Genomic DNA, 14,676 nt, shown 5'->3' with positions numbered 1-14,676 from the left:
ATCCAGGACACCAAGGGCTAGGTGGGAGGAATAATACGGTGGCTAGTTGGACCCAAATCTTCTATGGGTTATGTTTGGAAGAGAAATGCTTTAACCCCAGGAGAATTTCTTGGATTTGCCCTGATTAAATTTCAGTTCTCATTATATCCTCTTCACCTTCCTCCTATTTTCTTTCAGGAGCCAACTGATAGATTTCCTTCTTAAACCCAAATCACTTTGATAGGTCAATGATAGGTCCTAAATCAAGTCTCATTGATCATTCTTTGGGCCCTGATTGGCTTACAGTGAATGTAAATAGCCATCGTTTCTGTATTGGGCAGAAACCACCAAGGGTCTTCCCCTCCCAGATTGATTTTTTAAAAAATTAGGTAAAAGAGATCATTCTTTGCCTCATTTCTTACCTAACCTTAATCACTGAATGTGTGTTGCCTCAGACAAGCTGAGGCCTGGGAAAGATCTTAACTTAAAGGGCCAAGATCTTCCATTGTATACAGGGTCATCTCCTGTACCCTGATCTATATCTGGCCACTGAACCCAGATGGTTCCACAGGAGAAAATGAAGTTGGTGACTCTTGACTCATTTAAATCCAGTTCCCTTGCATGTCATGGCAATCACCTCCCTGATGTCATGATCCTCTTTGAGAATGAAAAACAAACAGCAGCAACAAAAAGAAGCAGCTGACTGCCTAAATTTGTGACACAGTTACACACATTTTTTTTTTTTTGGTCATAATTGACATGATTTTGTTTTTAGGACACATTAGAGAAAGCAGAAGGTGCTGTGCTTTCTAATTTGGGAAGGTTTTCAAGTAACAGATTATTAGACCGTGTTCTGTTCAGAGATGAGAATATCCACCTTCTGCTTCCAAACCTGGGGGAGATAAAATGCAAAAAAGACTTTGAAGACTAGTGTGTCATGGCAATTAGAATGGGAAGGGCCCTTCCAGACTTTCTACTTCAATTCTTTCATTTCATAGATTAGTAAACTTATTTTAGACAACAAAAGTGACTTAGCCACAGTCATATGGGTAGTATCAGAATTGGGATTTGAATTTGTACCATGTTGCCTCTGAAGTTCTAATACTAATGGCTCTGTCACTTACAGATTGACTATGTGCAAGCTCATTCTATTTTCTGGAATGAGTTGTGAAGAAATTGCTAAATAACTTTGAAATGCTATAGAAATTATTAAACGAGATAATTAATGAAGAGATTGGAGGAAAGGTGGAGAGGAGGGCTTTGCAGAGGAATGGGACGATTCTTGTTGAAATAAATGGTCATGTGGGGAGTGTCAGGAAGCCCTCCTCTGCCTCCCCTCCCTTTCCTTCCCTTTCCAGATGTAGAACAGCCCACAGCTGTCTTGGCTCTGGGCTCCCAGTGGGGTGGAAGAGATTGAAGGGAAGGTGGGTTTCAGTTGGGATTTTCTCACAGACCTCAGAAGGCCCTGAGGGGACTTGGGCCTTTTACAAGCCAGAGATTTTAACATACATCTTTCAGTCCTGAACTGTCTGAGGGGAAAGTATGCGAGGCATGTTGACCCCCAAGGCCACCATCAAGAGAATAGCTGCCTGAGACAGGAGGCACCGGGTGGCCTGAGGTGGACCAAGGGGATTGAGAGAAAACAGCAGGTGGTGGGGGGATGCACCAGACAGCAGAGAGAGGGCCTGAAACAGACGCCAGGAGCCTCTTGGGAAGCAAGAGTGGGGAGAATCAATAGCCCCTGTGTTTGAGGAACCTGTCATTGGTTATCACAATTACTATTTTTTTAAGAAGAAGTGATCTAGATTTATGATGTCATTGGTGTGGGGAAATCTCTTCCTCTAATGCAAACCAGCAAGTCATGTGTTACTCATAATCATAGACGTGCTTTTAAGAGATTAATTGATTTGTCCAGAATCAAGCAACCAGTATATGCAGAAGATAGGAATTCCTGACTCTTACTGCCTATCCACTGCATCACACAGTGTATTCTTTAATAATAATAATAATAATAATAGAAAGTGTAACAAGGCAAATTGGAGAAAAAGCTGTCTTATTTCAAAGATCATTCAGTGCTCGACTCCTCTCATTTTTACAGATCAGTAAACTGAGTCTCAGAGACTGAGCTAAAAATACCTGCATGACCTATCTCTCAGGATGGGTGTGAGCAAAGTGCTTTGTCAGCCTTAAATACCAAGTGTTATTTTGATTTCTCTTCTTCTCTGGAGAAATGTTGAGTTGTGCTGGAGAATGTAGGATGTTTGAGCTAGGAGGGATTGCAGAGGTCATTTTGCTGAAGAGGATACTGAAGCTGAAGGAAAAAATCTTGTCCAAGTTCGCACATTGAATTAGTGACAGGTTCTGAACATGATCCACATCTCCTGACTCACAGTCCAGGGCTTTCCCCATAATTCTGTGTTGTTTCCAATAGCAATCCTTTTAGACGTAGAATACCTGGACCCTTGGACTCCTAGAACCAGCCTTGATGTCAAGGGCAAACCCTAAAACTCCTCAACTTTGGAAAGACCACTCATCTTGCTACTTTTCTCCTCTTTCCCCCAGGTGTTCATTGGAGTCAACTGCTTGAGCACAGACTTCTCCACCCAGAAGGGGGTAAAAGGCGTTCCACTAAATCTCCAGATAGACACCTATGACTGTGGTACCGGGACAGACCGACTGGTACACCGAGCGGTCTGCCAGATCAAGATATTCTGTGATAAGGTAATGGAGGCTCAGAATGGGCTGGGAACTGATATCTCCCTCTCATTCCCAGTGATTCTCCTTGTAGCTATGGAAATCAGAATGCTGCCTCCCAGACTCTCCAGCCTCTGTCTTCCCCAGGGGGTGAAACTTAGGTTGGGTCGGGGCTAAGGATCTTACATTCTACAAACTTAATCCTTAAGGAATTTGATAGCATAATGTCAGAACTGGAAGGGTACTAGAATGTCAGATCAGGAAGGGGCCTTGGAACAATGGATGTCAAAACAAAGAAGGTCAGAACTGGAGGGTCCTTAGAACACAGGAAGCTAGAACTAGAAAGGATCTTACAGACCACCTAGTCTTAAACCCCTACCTCTTTTTTATAACTATAGGCCAGAGAGAAGTGACTTCTCCAATTACACAATTATTAATACATGACAACATCTGAACCAAGGTCTTCAAACTTCCAGTCTATCAATCTTTCTTCCACATTACAGTGTTGTTTCTGTGTGTGTGTGTGTGTGTGTGTGTGTGTGTGTGTGTGTGTGTGTACATATACATCTTGTCTCCCCTCTTGGCCAGGTCTCAGGCTTGCATCCCACCTCTAGCCTTTAGTGCTGGCACATCAGCTCTCCAAAAATCCTCCCTGACCCTCTGTTCTTTGAGAAGTGTCCCTCTCCTGCCCTTCAGCATCCCTGTCAGAGTTTTGCCTTAGGGGACATGGTGTTCCCCCTTAGCCATTCTGCCCAGAGAGCTATCCCTGAAGGTGGGGCACCTGGGGATTTCAGCTGAGGAAGTCACCCTGGGGCTCCAGCTCGGGCCCTATCACAAGGCCCGGGCTGGGCCTGAGCTGTCATTTCCTGGTCTTGCTCTGTAAAGAAAACATGACATGGTGGTTTACACATATTGTAAGATGCAAAACAGCAGTTATGAAAGCAAACAGCCCTTTGCCCGGGGTGATTTGGTGACTTTGATTTTCCCACACAGGGCGCAGAGAGGAAAATGCGAGATGATGAACGCAAACAATTTCGGAGGAAAGCCAAGTGCCCAGACTCCAGCAACAATGGTCAGTATTATGCCTGGGGGCAGAACAGCTGGTACCTTCTGTCTAGATACAATAGGTAGTAGGAGTCCACAGATTGGCTTTGGGGGGGACAGGGAGAGTCAGGACAAGAGATGGGAGCCTGGAGAGGAACAGTGACTCCTTCACTTAGTGAGAGCCTCCGTGTCCTCAGTAAAATCTCCCAGGGTGGAATGGAATCATGGAACCATAAATTGTTAAAAACTGAAAGGACTCTTACAACATAGTAGATTAGTATGACTAATACTGGGCAGCTAGGTGGTACAGTGGATAGAGTGCCAGTTGGGGAGTCAAAAAGACCTGAGTTCAAATTCAGTCTCAGATACTATTTGCATGACCTTTAACAAGTCACTTAACTCTGTCTGCCTCAGTTTCCTCATATGTCAGATGAACTGGAGAAGAAAATGTCAAGGCACTCCAATATTTTTTGCTAAGAAAACCCCAAATGGGGTCACAGAATTGGATGTGACTGAACAGCAATAACAATAAATAGTATTAGAGCTACAAAGAACCTTAGAATATTGAACAGCTTGTGGATGGAGCTGGTAAGGACTTTAGAACCCTACAGGTTAGAATAGAAAAATAAATAGAGCTTGAAGGAGCCTTAGAACATAGAATATTAGTATATGAAATGGAGCTGAAAGGATTCTTAAAACATAGAATATATTAGCATGTTTTAAGGACCAACTGATATCCCACATGCTAGTATGTTAAATGTTAGAACTATAAGGGGCTTTGGTACGTAGAATATTAAAGCTAAAAAGGACTTCAGAGCATAGAACGTAAGACTTGAAAGGGAATTTAGAACACAGAAAGTCAGAAATGGGAAGGGTCTTAGAACTAGAATAGGAAATCTGGAACCTCCATCTACCCTCCCTTGTTTGACAAAAGAGGAAACTGAGACCCAGAAAAGAGAAGTTACTTATCTGTACAATGAACTAGTTCATTGGAGAGCCTGGGTTCAAAGTGGTTCAGGACTCTATACCAGTCTCTGCTGGCTACTGGAGTCAACTTCTCAGGTGCGAATTGGTCTCTCCCCAATAGGGCTCAAGGGCTGCCTACTGTCCAGTTTCCGAGGCAATGAGACCACCTACCTTCGACCAGAGTCTGACCTAGAGAGCCAGCCTGTTCTCTTCATCCCCAACATCCACTTCTCCAACTTGCAAAGGAATGGCGTGGTAAGCATCAGGGAGTGGGTCCAAACCGCCCAAGCCTGAGGCTTGGAACCAGAAAGACACATCATTCCTTCAAATCCAGCCTCAGATACCAGCTGTGTGACTCTGGACAAGTCACTCACCCTGTTTACCTCAGTTTCTCCATCTATAAAATGAATGGAGAAGGAAATGGCAAATACTCCAGTATCTTTGCCAAGAAAACCCCACGTAGGATCACGAAGAGTCCCACACCACTGCAGAATGACTCAGCAACAACAAATGGGAATAATACTAACAATGGACGCCTATATGTAAAGTGCTTTGTAATCTTGAAGCTGTGATTAATATTATTTTATTCCCCATTTTCTTCTTTATTACATTCCCTGCCTGGAAGCACTTAAGTGAGCCAGTGATGACAGTTAGAATAAACTCCTCACTCCTTTGTGTACAGAGGCAAGGTTCAAATGAGCCTAGGAGTGAGTAGGGAGCTGGTGGCGACCAGGAATACTGATTTCAGTGAGGAGCAGCCGGGCTGGAGAGGCGTCCACGGAGACGTGCCATATGGGCTGTCAGGGGATGACACAATCGGCCTCCCTGAGGCCGCAGAGGCAGCGTGTGGTGACACGTTGGCAAGGGCCCAGCAGGCTCCTGACTCAGCCCGATCAGGGAGGTTATGGGTTCAGACAGCTCCATATGGTAACTTACAACATATGTTTATGAAATGTCTGGCCAAGTTTAAGGTGTAGAGCCTGTAGCCAGATTCAAGGAATGGTCTTTTAAGGGCAAACTGGAGTTATTGATCCTCACAGGTCTCAAAACTGTGACTGTACCTTCTCACGAGCACAGGGGGGGGGGGGGGGGGTTGTGGGATGGCGGTGAGGGGAACATAGCAAGATTTCAGGGAGAAAAGATCTGAGGGCTTTAGTGGACCACAACGTGAGTCAATGGTATGACGACATTCAGCTACGTTACATTGAATAACAATAGCATTGTAAGGTTTGTAGAGAACTTTACACATGTTCTCTCATTCGATTATTGCAACAGTCTCTGGAGCAGATTGCTATCTGCATGAGGAAACTGAGGCTGAGAGAGCTTGGGACTGTCCACACAGCCACTAGTGTCCAAGGCAGAGTGTGACCTCAGACCTCCCGACTGCCTATTGCCTATATATCTGCTGCCCTCTGTTGCAATCAGGTTCCTCCTCTGCCTTCTTGGGCTCTGTTCCAGGAATCGCCTTTAGGATGCATACTGAGCCACAGCTTGTTCAGGGAAGAATATCCAGGAAAGGGAAGGGTCCGAGGTCAGCCCTACGAGAATTGATCAAAGGATCTAGGAGTGATTCTCCTGGAGGAGAGAAGACTTGGGTTGGGAGGAGGGATGATAGTTGAGCATTAACATCCTGCTTCAGGACACAAATAGAGGTGATGGGGAGAGTTATGAGAAAAAGGATGGAGGTTTTATGTAAACCCAAAGTAGGAGGCATTGCTTTGGGAGGGGATGGCTTTCTCCCCGTGGAAGGTCTCTCTTGTGGATAATGTTCTAGAGCTGTGAGTGGCTCAGGCTTAGGGAGCTGCCTGAGGCTGGATATGTATCTAGCAAATGTCAGAGGCAGGACAGAACCCCAACTCCAAGCCAGTGTTCTGTTATATCTGCCTGCCCCAAGTGGAACTACTTCACTAACCAAATATATCAAAATAATTGATTTCCTTTGTAATTTTATATATTTAAATATGAAATTTATAAATGTAAATATATAAATCACTGATGTGATGGAATACATCTTCTTTTTGCATTTTAGACTGGTTCTCCTACCATCCACAACAGCACAAACAGGTATGAAGAATCCTGCCCCTATTATTTATCTTCCCTCTTTCTCCTTCCTGTATCATGCTCCCCCTTCTGGAGTTACCTCCTGCTCCCAGCTCCCCCTACACAGGCCCATTTACAAGCCAGTGCCTCCTGGAGCTCATGCTTCTCAAAGTCAGGACTTGAGCATAAGATCAGCCATGATACTAGTAATCCTACTATTACCAATTCTCCATGAATGAAAGAAATGGAAGGGCATTTATTGAGCAGCTACTGTGTGCCAGATGTGTATGCTAAGCACTACGATACAAAGTAAGAAGGTCCCTGCTCTCTCTTCTGATGCTTTTTTATGGCATGGAGGTGACCCCAAGGTTCTGGAACGCTATATCACTCCTAGCAGAGTCCACCAAGCTGGAAAGGCCTGGAGAACCACACCAGAAATGTGCTTTTTAATCTGTCATTCAGGGCCCAGCCTCCATAATTGCATGGGAGTTCATCATTTGACACTTGGCCAGCAGAGGAGGATTTTTTTTCTTTGCCACACTAGCTGCCAATCACTATTTGTGGAGGGAATAGCCAAGGTGGTGGAATAGACAAAATGCTGATCATCATCATAACAATGATAGATGTGCATGTATTAAGCACCTACTGTGAGCAGACATAGTCCAACGTCCCTTTAAGGCTGACCATGCTTTTGCTAGAAACAGCCCCATAAGGGAGGCCCAGTGGCTGGAGGGCGTGGACCTCAACCACAGAGCTAGGGACCAGATTTTCCTTTCTCATTGAAACTCCCCCAGTTTTTATTGGACTCATTTTATGTGAAAACTCAGCTAATCTCTGGCGAGACAACCTCTTGTAAAAACAAACAAAATAGCAAGTCTCAGAGATGGCCTGGCAGATGGGGAGATTGGCTGGCGGCTTTGTGAGACGACTTGGTGCTGGGGAGGGAATAGGATCATTCCATTCCTTCTGAGCGCTTTTATACACAAAAGCTGTCATTCATTCATTCCCTCCTTCATTCCTTCATTGGAGAAAGATTTATTTAGTACTATGTGCAAGATAAAATGTTTTTGAATAAATAAAAACATATCTGCAGAACACTGTGCTGGTTTAATAAGGACTGATCCATCCCTGTTCTTGTGGGACTTTTATTTTAGGAGTCAGGAAACATATATGAGTAATTACAATACGCCCGAAATTACATGGATTTGCCACATAATGGTATCCAGAACCACTCCTGGGCTCTTTTCCCTCTACTGACTGTTTCTTTGAGAGATATAAAATCTCTACCAGGAGTTTTTAGCCTAGTATCTGTGAGTTGATTTTAATATTTTCAATAGGAATATATCAAAATAATTAATTTCCTTTGTAATTTTACATATTTAAATATACAGAAATATATGAAATTTATAGATGTAAATATATAAATTAAATATAATATATTTAAATATCTGGTTCTGAAAAGGGGTCCATGGAGGTCACCATAAAAGATATAATACAAAGCAAATGTTAAGTGCTTATCTACATTTACTTCCAACCTCCCAAGTCATATTCAGGGATTTCTAACTTCTCTAGTACAGTTTCTCCCCCCCCCTCCCAGAACACTGCCTTTTATTTTATTTTATTTTTTGTTATAGCTTTTTATTTAAAGGTATATGCATGGGTAATTTTACGGCACTGACAATTGCCAACCTTTTGTTCTAATTTTTCCTTTCCTTCTCCCCTCCCCCCAGATGGCAGGTTGACCAATACATGTTACATATGTTAAAGTATAAATTAAATACAATATAAGTATACATGTCCAAACAGTTATTTTGCTGTACAAAAAGAATCGGACTTTGAAATACAGAGCACTGCTTTTTAAATGTAGGTCCGATGGCACTATCTGGAGGGACCCCAACTTTCTGAGCTATATGTCAACACAGGGCAAGACTACCCCTGCTCTTTGTCCAGTCTAACAGAAATCCCCCCATGAGAAGTTTCTCCACATAGCTTCTAAGGCTAGCTGATTCTCTCTCTTGGTTGTGCTCCTGACCTGGAACTCCCTACCATTCTGTCCCCTCAGGCTGCCTTTTAAACGAACCTGTTCACCCTTTTCTGATGACTTTGACCTTCTGCCTCCCAAACAAGCCAAGGAAGATGATCTCCAGAGAGGTAAGGGCGCCTCCCATCCCCACACAATATCTGGAAGAAATCTCTGAGATCCCTGAGTCTAGTCCCCTCATTTTACAGAGGAGAAAACCAAAACACTCAGAGAGGTATTTGTCCAGGGCAGGTTCTTTGACTCCAACCTCCATGTTCTTTCACACACATCATGCTGATGTATGCCCCATTCTCTAAGAAAATCAGACTGGGACAGCCCCTGGTACCTCTCCAGGAGGTACTAACATCTGCTATGAAGGATGAAGAATAATAAAGATATTCAATTATGCAGCTCTCCAAAGCTTACACAATGTCTTATGAACGTGAGGGCATTTGAAGAAGGTAGAACAAATTATGTTATTCCCATTTTAGAGATGGAGAAACTGAGGTTCAGAGAGAGATCAAGTAATTTGCCATAGTCATACCATTAGTAAATGACAAACTCAATCTTAAACTCAGATCTTCTCATTGTAAGATATATAGATATACACACATATCTGTGTGTGTGTGTGTGTGTGTGTGTGTGTGTGTGTGTATGTATATGTGTGTGAATACCTTTTAGTCTTCCAAGCCATGTGTCATGCCCCTGGCCATGGGGACAGTTCTGTCTCTAATGGGTGAACATTCTTTGGGGCTTGGACAGACACCGAGAGTTATGCTCGCTTCTCTTCATTCTGGGCCTTTTAAAAAGTTTCAGAGTTGGGGCAACTAGTTGGTATAGTGGATGGAACACCAGCCCTGAAGTCAGGAGGAACTGAGTTCAAATCTGGCCTCAGATGCTTAATACTTGCTGGCTGTGTGACCCTGGGCAAGTCATTTAACCCCAATTGCCTCAGGGAAAAAAAGTTTCCGAGGCTCAAGATTTCATGGTATAGGGGGGAAAGTATTGGATTTGGGATCAGAAGATGGGTTCAAATCCCAATTTTACCCCTTATCACTCATGTCCCTCTGGGAAAGTTGATTAATTTCTCTGAGTCATGATTCTCACCTATAAAATGAAGGAACTAGAGGGACCTCCATAACTATAAGGTCTCTTCTGGCCCTAAATCTACTAATTCTATGATTGATCCCCATGTCTGAAATTATATTGACTTCATTCTTCCCTCTCACGTAAACTAAAGCTTTTTCCTGTTCTTTGCAGTCTTGTTATATGTCCGGAGGGAGACGGAGGAGGTGTTTGATGCTCTCATGCTGAAGACCCCAGACCTCAAAGGGTTAAGGAATGCGGTAAGATCTATTCAAGTTTTCAGTTTACTTGGGGAAGGTGGGGGAAGTGAGAAGAGATGGTCCCTAGGGAGCTTGGATAATCCTAGAAGGATACAGGTATTTGCAATCCTGATCTGCTCTTCTCTCCCAGATGATTAAATGAGATCTGGCTACAAATCCTTGGGGTTAGAAGGCACTTTAGAGAATGAAGTGTTAGTACTAGACATGATCTGGAAACATCTAGAACTGGAAGGGTGATCAGACTATAGAAGAGATCTGGGGTCATAAATTCAGGAATGGAAGAGATATTGAGAATCCATCATGTCCAAGCCTCTCACCTTACAGGTGAGGAAATTAAGGCAAAGAGAGATCAAATGATTAGCTCAGGGTTACAAAGCCAGTAAGTATCCAGGGTCGGATGTGAGCTTCCTCTCAAAAGAGAGAGTGTCAGAGTTCTAAGGAACACAGAATGTCAGAGCTAGGAGGGTTCTTGGAACATAATTCAGAGCTAGGAGGACCCTTAGAACACAGAATGTCTCCAAGCTAGGAGGAGCTTAGAACACAGAATGTCAGCTAGGAGAGCCCTTAGAACATAGGACATCCTAGCTGGGAGATCTTAAAAAGCATTAGTTCACTGTTTCAATCAGGAACCTCCATTACCCTATTCTTGATATGTTTTTCCCCAGCTTCTTACGAATACCTCTTAACAAGGAGAGCTAGCTATTTCCAAAAGCAGCCATTTTATATTGTTGGGCAGTTCTACTTGATAGAAAGTTTTTATTTCTATAAATGTATCTTCCACCTTTTCTGCGTCAGCTCTCTGGGGCCAAGGAACTTAAGCCAATCCATCTTTCACAAGATAGTTCTTCAAGATAGTTGATTAAAAAAAAATATTTACTTGCTTTCCAGCCTCACTCCACTGTCTCCCTTCTTCCAGACTGAACATTCACCAATAGTATTCCACACACATTTCTCAAGTTGAGTATAAGGCATTGGCCTGGACTCTAGACTTGGTCCTTTCTTTTGTCCAATGGTGTGGTTGTTAAGCACCCCCAATACTGATTACTTTCACTAGATGTAGATCACCTTGTTAGGTTTCTTCCTAAAATGAGGCACCCACACCTGAGAAAGACATTTCAGCTGGACCCAGCCTGAGGCCCTCCCTCCTCATGAGCACTGGCCTGTGGTAGCCGACCTTTCCTTTTAGACACCTCGATCCCATCAATAAAGCCTGGAAACCACATTTGCTCCCCCTGCCCCCGAATTGGTGTCTCACATACATTATTGACTCAGGTTGAGCCGGCAACCCACTAAAATCCCAAAAGGTTTTCATATTTTTGACTATAATGAAAAAAGCCAACATCTTTTTGATCCTATCTAGGGTCCATTAAGGTGAAACCTGAAGCCTCAGCTTTTCTGTGGCTCTCCCTGTTCCAGGGGGATTTGGGGAGCTGGGTTGCGGGAGGGACATATGAGGCATATTTCTGTGATGGTTATCTTCCTGGCTGCTATAACACTGGCTCCTCAGGAAAAGCACACGCCGTAAATTCTCCATAATCTGATGGCTGTTTTATGATGGGCCAGTGCCTTTGTTAGCCTTGCAAACCTGTTTCTCTGTGAGCTTTAACAGAAATTAAACTGAGTGGTTTTGAATAGACTGAAATGGAGCCATCCACGAGGGTTATTCATAAGGTTCAGCATGAGGAAGGACTTCCTAAACTGACCTCTGACAATGAGATGGGCTGCCTCCGGAACTAAAGTGTTCCCTGACCTGGAAGTATTCAAACTGAGGCTGGATGACCACTTTTTGGGAGAAATAGTATGGAGAACATTTCTCCATTCTTGATGACTTCTCAGATCCCTTCAAGGCTAGCTAAAGACTGTGGATCTGCCTGGATTACCTGTGGCACTGTACTAAGGGCTGGAGATGCAAAAAAAGGCAAAAACAATCTCTGCCCTCAAGGAGTTCATAATCTAATAAGGGAGAAAACTTATTCATAGGTACACATAAGGTATAGAGAAGAGGCAGCCTTAGAGGAAAGGCTTTGCAGCTGGGAGAAAAGAGATGGGGCCAAGCAGGAATTATGCTGAGTCTTGAAGGAAGCCAGAGATTTTTAAAGTTGAGGTTAGGGAGAGAACATTCTAGGTTGGGAAACAGCCTGTGTAAAGATATGACAATAGGAGATGAACCATAATGTATATGGAAGGGAGTAATGTATAACAAGCCTGAAAAGGTGGAGGGACCAAGTAGGAAAGGAAAAAGGCTTTAAATGAGAGCAAAACAATTTCTATTCAATCAGCCTTTGCAATTTATTGAAGGGAAGGTAGAAGATAATAAGTATTTATTTTTATATTTTTATTATTTTATTTATTATTTTTATTATTTCTATTTTTGTATTCCTATTTTTATTATTTATTACCTCTTTTTCCTCTTTCTCCTCTTTTTTCTTCTTCTTTTCCTCCTCCTTCTCCTTTTTTTTTCCTTCACAAATATTATCTCATTGTATTTTATGGAGTAAGACATGATAAGACCTATACTTAAGAAAATTGGTTTAGTGAAGAGTACTTTTGAGAAGAGAGATTTGTGGCTGAAAACTCATTAGAAAGTTAATAACAGTAGTCCAGGTGAGAGATGTTGAAGGCCTGAACTAGGTAGTAATTACATGAGTGGAGAGAGGGGTACAAGAGATAGTGGCAAGTTAGAAATGACAGGATTTGGAAACTGGATGGATAAGTGGCATGATTAAAAGTGTGAGGAGTCAGGGGTGACGTCAAGTTTGCAAATCTGAGCTACCAGGAGGAGGGTGGTCCTGTCAGCAGCAATTGGGAAGTTCCAAAGAAGCCAGTCAAGGAAGATTTAATATTCTCAGTGATCCTCTTGATGCTGAGGGAAAGTTGGAATATCCAGTGACAGAATCAAAGGAACAAAACTTTTCAGCTGCACATAGCTACTTTATTACAAAGAAAAGGCTACAGCCTGAAGAGGCTTCTGCTCTAGAAACATCTTCAGACAACTTGACAATCTCTCTTGTTCTTATGTAATACATGAGTGAGGGTGAATAAAAACCTTCCAGCTGGGGTTCAGAGGTCCCTAAATATTTTTCTGCAATTATTTGAGCTAGTGTTACATAAATATTTATAGAAGCTCAAAAAGATAAACTTAAAATAGGCTTTGGAACAGAGAATGTCAGAATTGCAAAGGATCAGGGTCTGTCTCTTCTAGCTCTGAGAATCGATGGTCTAAGGCCTTTCACAATTCTGACATCCCATGTTCTAAGGCCCCTCCAAAGTTTAACATTCCATGTTCTGAGTCCTCCCAGCTCTGACCTCCTGGGTTCTAAGGGCCCTCCCAGCTCTGACCTCCTGGGTTCTAAGGGCCCTCCCAGCTCTGACCTCCCGGGTTCTAAGGGCCTTCCCAGCTCTGACCTCCTGGGTTCTAAGCCCCCTCCCAGCTCTGACATCCTGTGTCCTGAAGGCTCTCCCAGCTTTGACATCCTACTCTAAAGTTCTGTAATCCTATGATTTCACTTCTCCAGGCCTTAGTTTCTTAATGGGCAAAATGGAAATCTTTATAGTATCTGGCAGGAATCTTACAGACCATCTATCAAAGGTCTGCCCAGGGCCACAGGCTCCACCTTCCTCTCAGGCTTATCCTGAGATTCTGGGAAGATAATGGATGTGAAAGCTCTTTTGAAAAGCATAGTACTCTTCACAAAAGTGAGGTATTATTGTTATTTTTAGATGGTGGGGAAAGTTTACTTACCTACTCCCTCCCACCTCACCTCTAGGCTGTTAAAATCTGGCCTTGGCATCCTGCAAATAAAATTCCTGGCTGTTCTCTTGCAGATCTCGGAGAAGTATGGTTTTCCTGAAGAAAGTATTTACAAAGTCTATAAAAAATGCAAGCGAGGGTAAGTAAGTGCATGCCGGGAAATGCTGGCACCTACTTGTCAACAGCCTTTGGCCTTAACAAGATTGTAAATCACAAGTAGGTCCAGCCCACTGGTGGGACCAAAGACACAAAGTGTTTCCTTGTGTCCAAGTGTCTTTGTGTGTGTCCAGCCTGTCAAGGGTTCTGAGGGGAAAGACATTGGGGGAAAAGGCCCCATAACTCTCAAGAGAATAGACTGTGTTTCTCCACCTCTTCCAATCTATATTCATCTGGTAGAAAGAGAATAGAGTCAGACATTCCAGGTCAGACTCTGCCAGTTACCACTGAGCAGTGTTTCTCTGGGCCTCAGTTTCCCCATTTGTTAAGTGAGATGATCTTTTAAGTACTGTCTCCTAAAGGACCCTTAGTGTTCTCCCCTTGTACCTTCAAACTATCAAGTTCGTACTTGATATATTTTCATCTCTTTTGTACCTCTGTTCTAATATTTTATATTTTAAGAACAACTCGACTTTTTATTTGGTCTTTGTAGCTTTCAAATATTTACTTACATTGAAGGGCCAGTTATAGAGCAGGTGCTTACTAAGTACTTGTTGGATTGGATGGCATCCCAGAGCCAACATTCTATAATGCTGAGACTCTTCCAGGCTCTGAGATTCTATATTCTAAGGGACCTTCCAGCTTGGATATCCTGGGTTCTAAGGGCCCTCCCAGCTCTG

General features: G+C 43.1%; 1 protein-coding gene across 1 annotated transcript in view; it reads left to right on the top strand.

The window, feature by feature from the left end:
- The window catches only part of GRHL3 (grainyhead like transcription factor 3), a 47,515-nt gene that overhangs the window by 24,941 nt on the left and 7,898 nt on the right, over window positions 1-14,676 (top strand). The window contains exons 9-15 of the mRNA XM_074305844.1: window positions 2,542-2,700; window positions 3,667-3,745; window positions 4,805-4,938; window positions 6,713-6,747; window positions 8,786-8,874; window positions 10,004-10,089; window positions 13,915-13,979. Of these exons, the coding sequence (XP_074161945.1) occupies window positions 2,542-2,700; window positions 3,667-3,745; window positions 4,805-4,938; window positions 6,713-6,747; window positions 8,786-8,874; window positions 10,004-10,089; window positions 13,915-13,979 (647 nt within the window). The remainder of the gene's footprint in view (window positions 1-2,541; window positions 2,701-3,666; window positions 3,746-4,804; window positions 4,939-6,712; window positions 6,748-8,785; window positions 8,875-10,003; window positions 10,090-13,914; window positions 13,980-14,676) is intronic.

The sequence above is a fragment of the Sminthopsis crassicaudata genome, chromosome 3 (assembly GCF_048593235.1).
Source record: "Sminthopsis crassicaudata isolate SCR6 chromosome 3, ASM4859323v1, whole genome shotgun sequence".
Classification (NCBI taxonomy): Eukaryota; Metazoa; Chordata; class Mammalia; order Dasyuromorphia; family Dasyuridae; genus Sminthopsis; species Sminthopsis crassicaudata.
The sequence above is the reverse complement of the archived record's forward strand: the minus strand, read 5'-3'. Positions and strand labels throughout refer to the sequence as shown.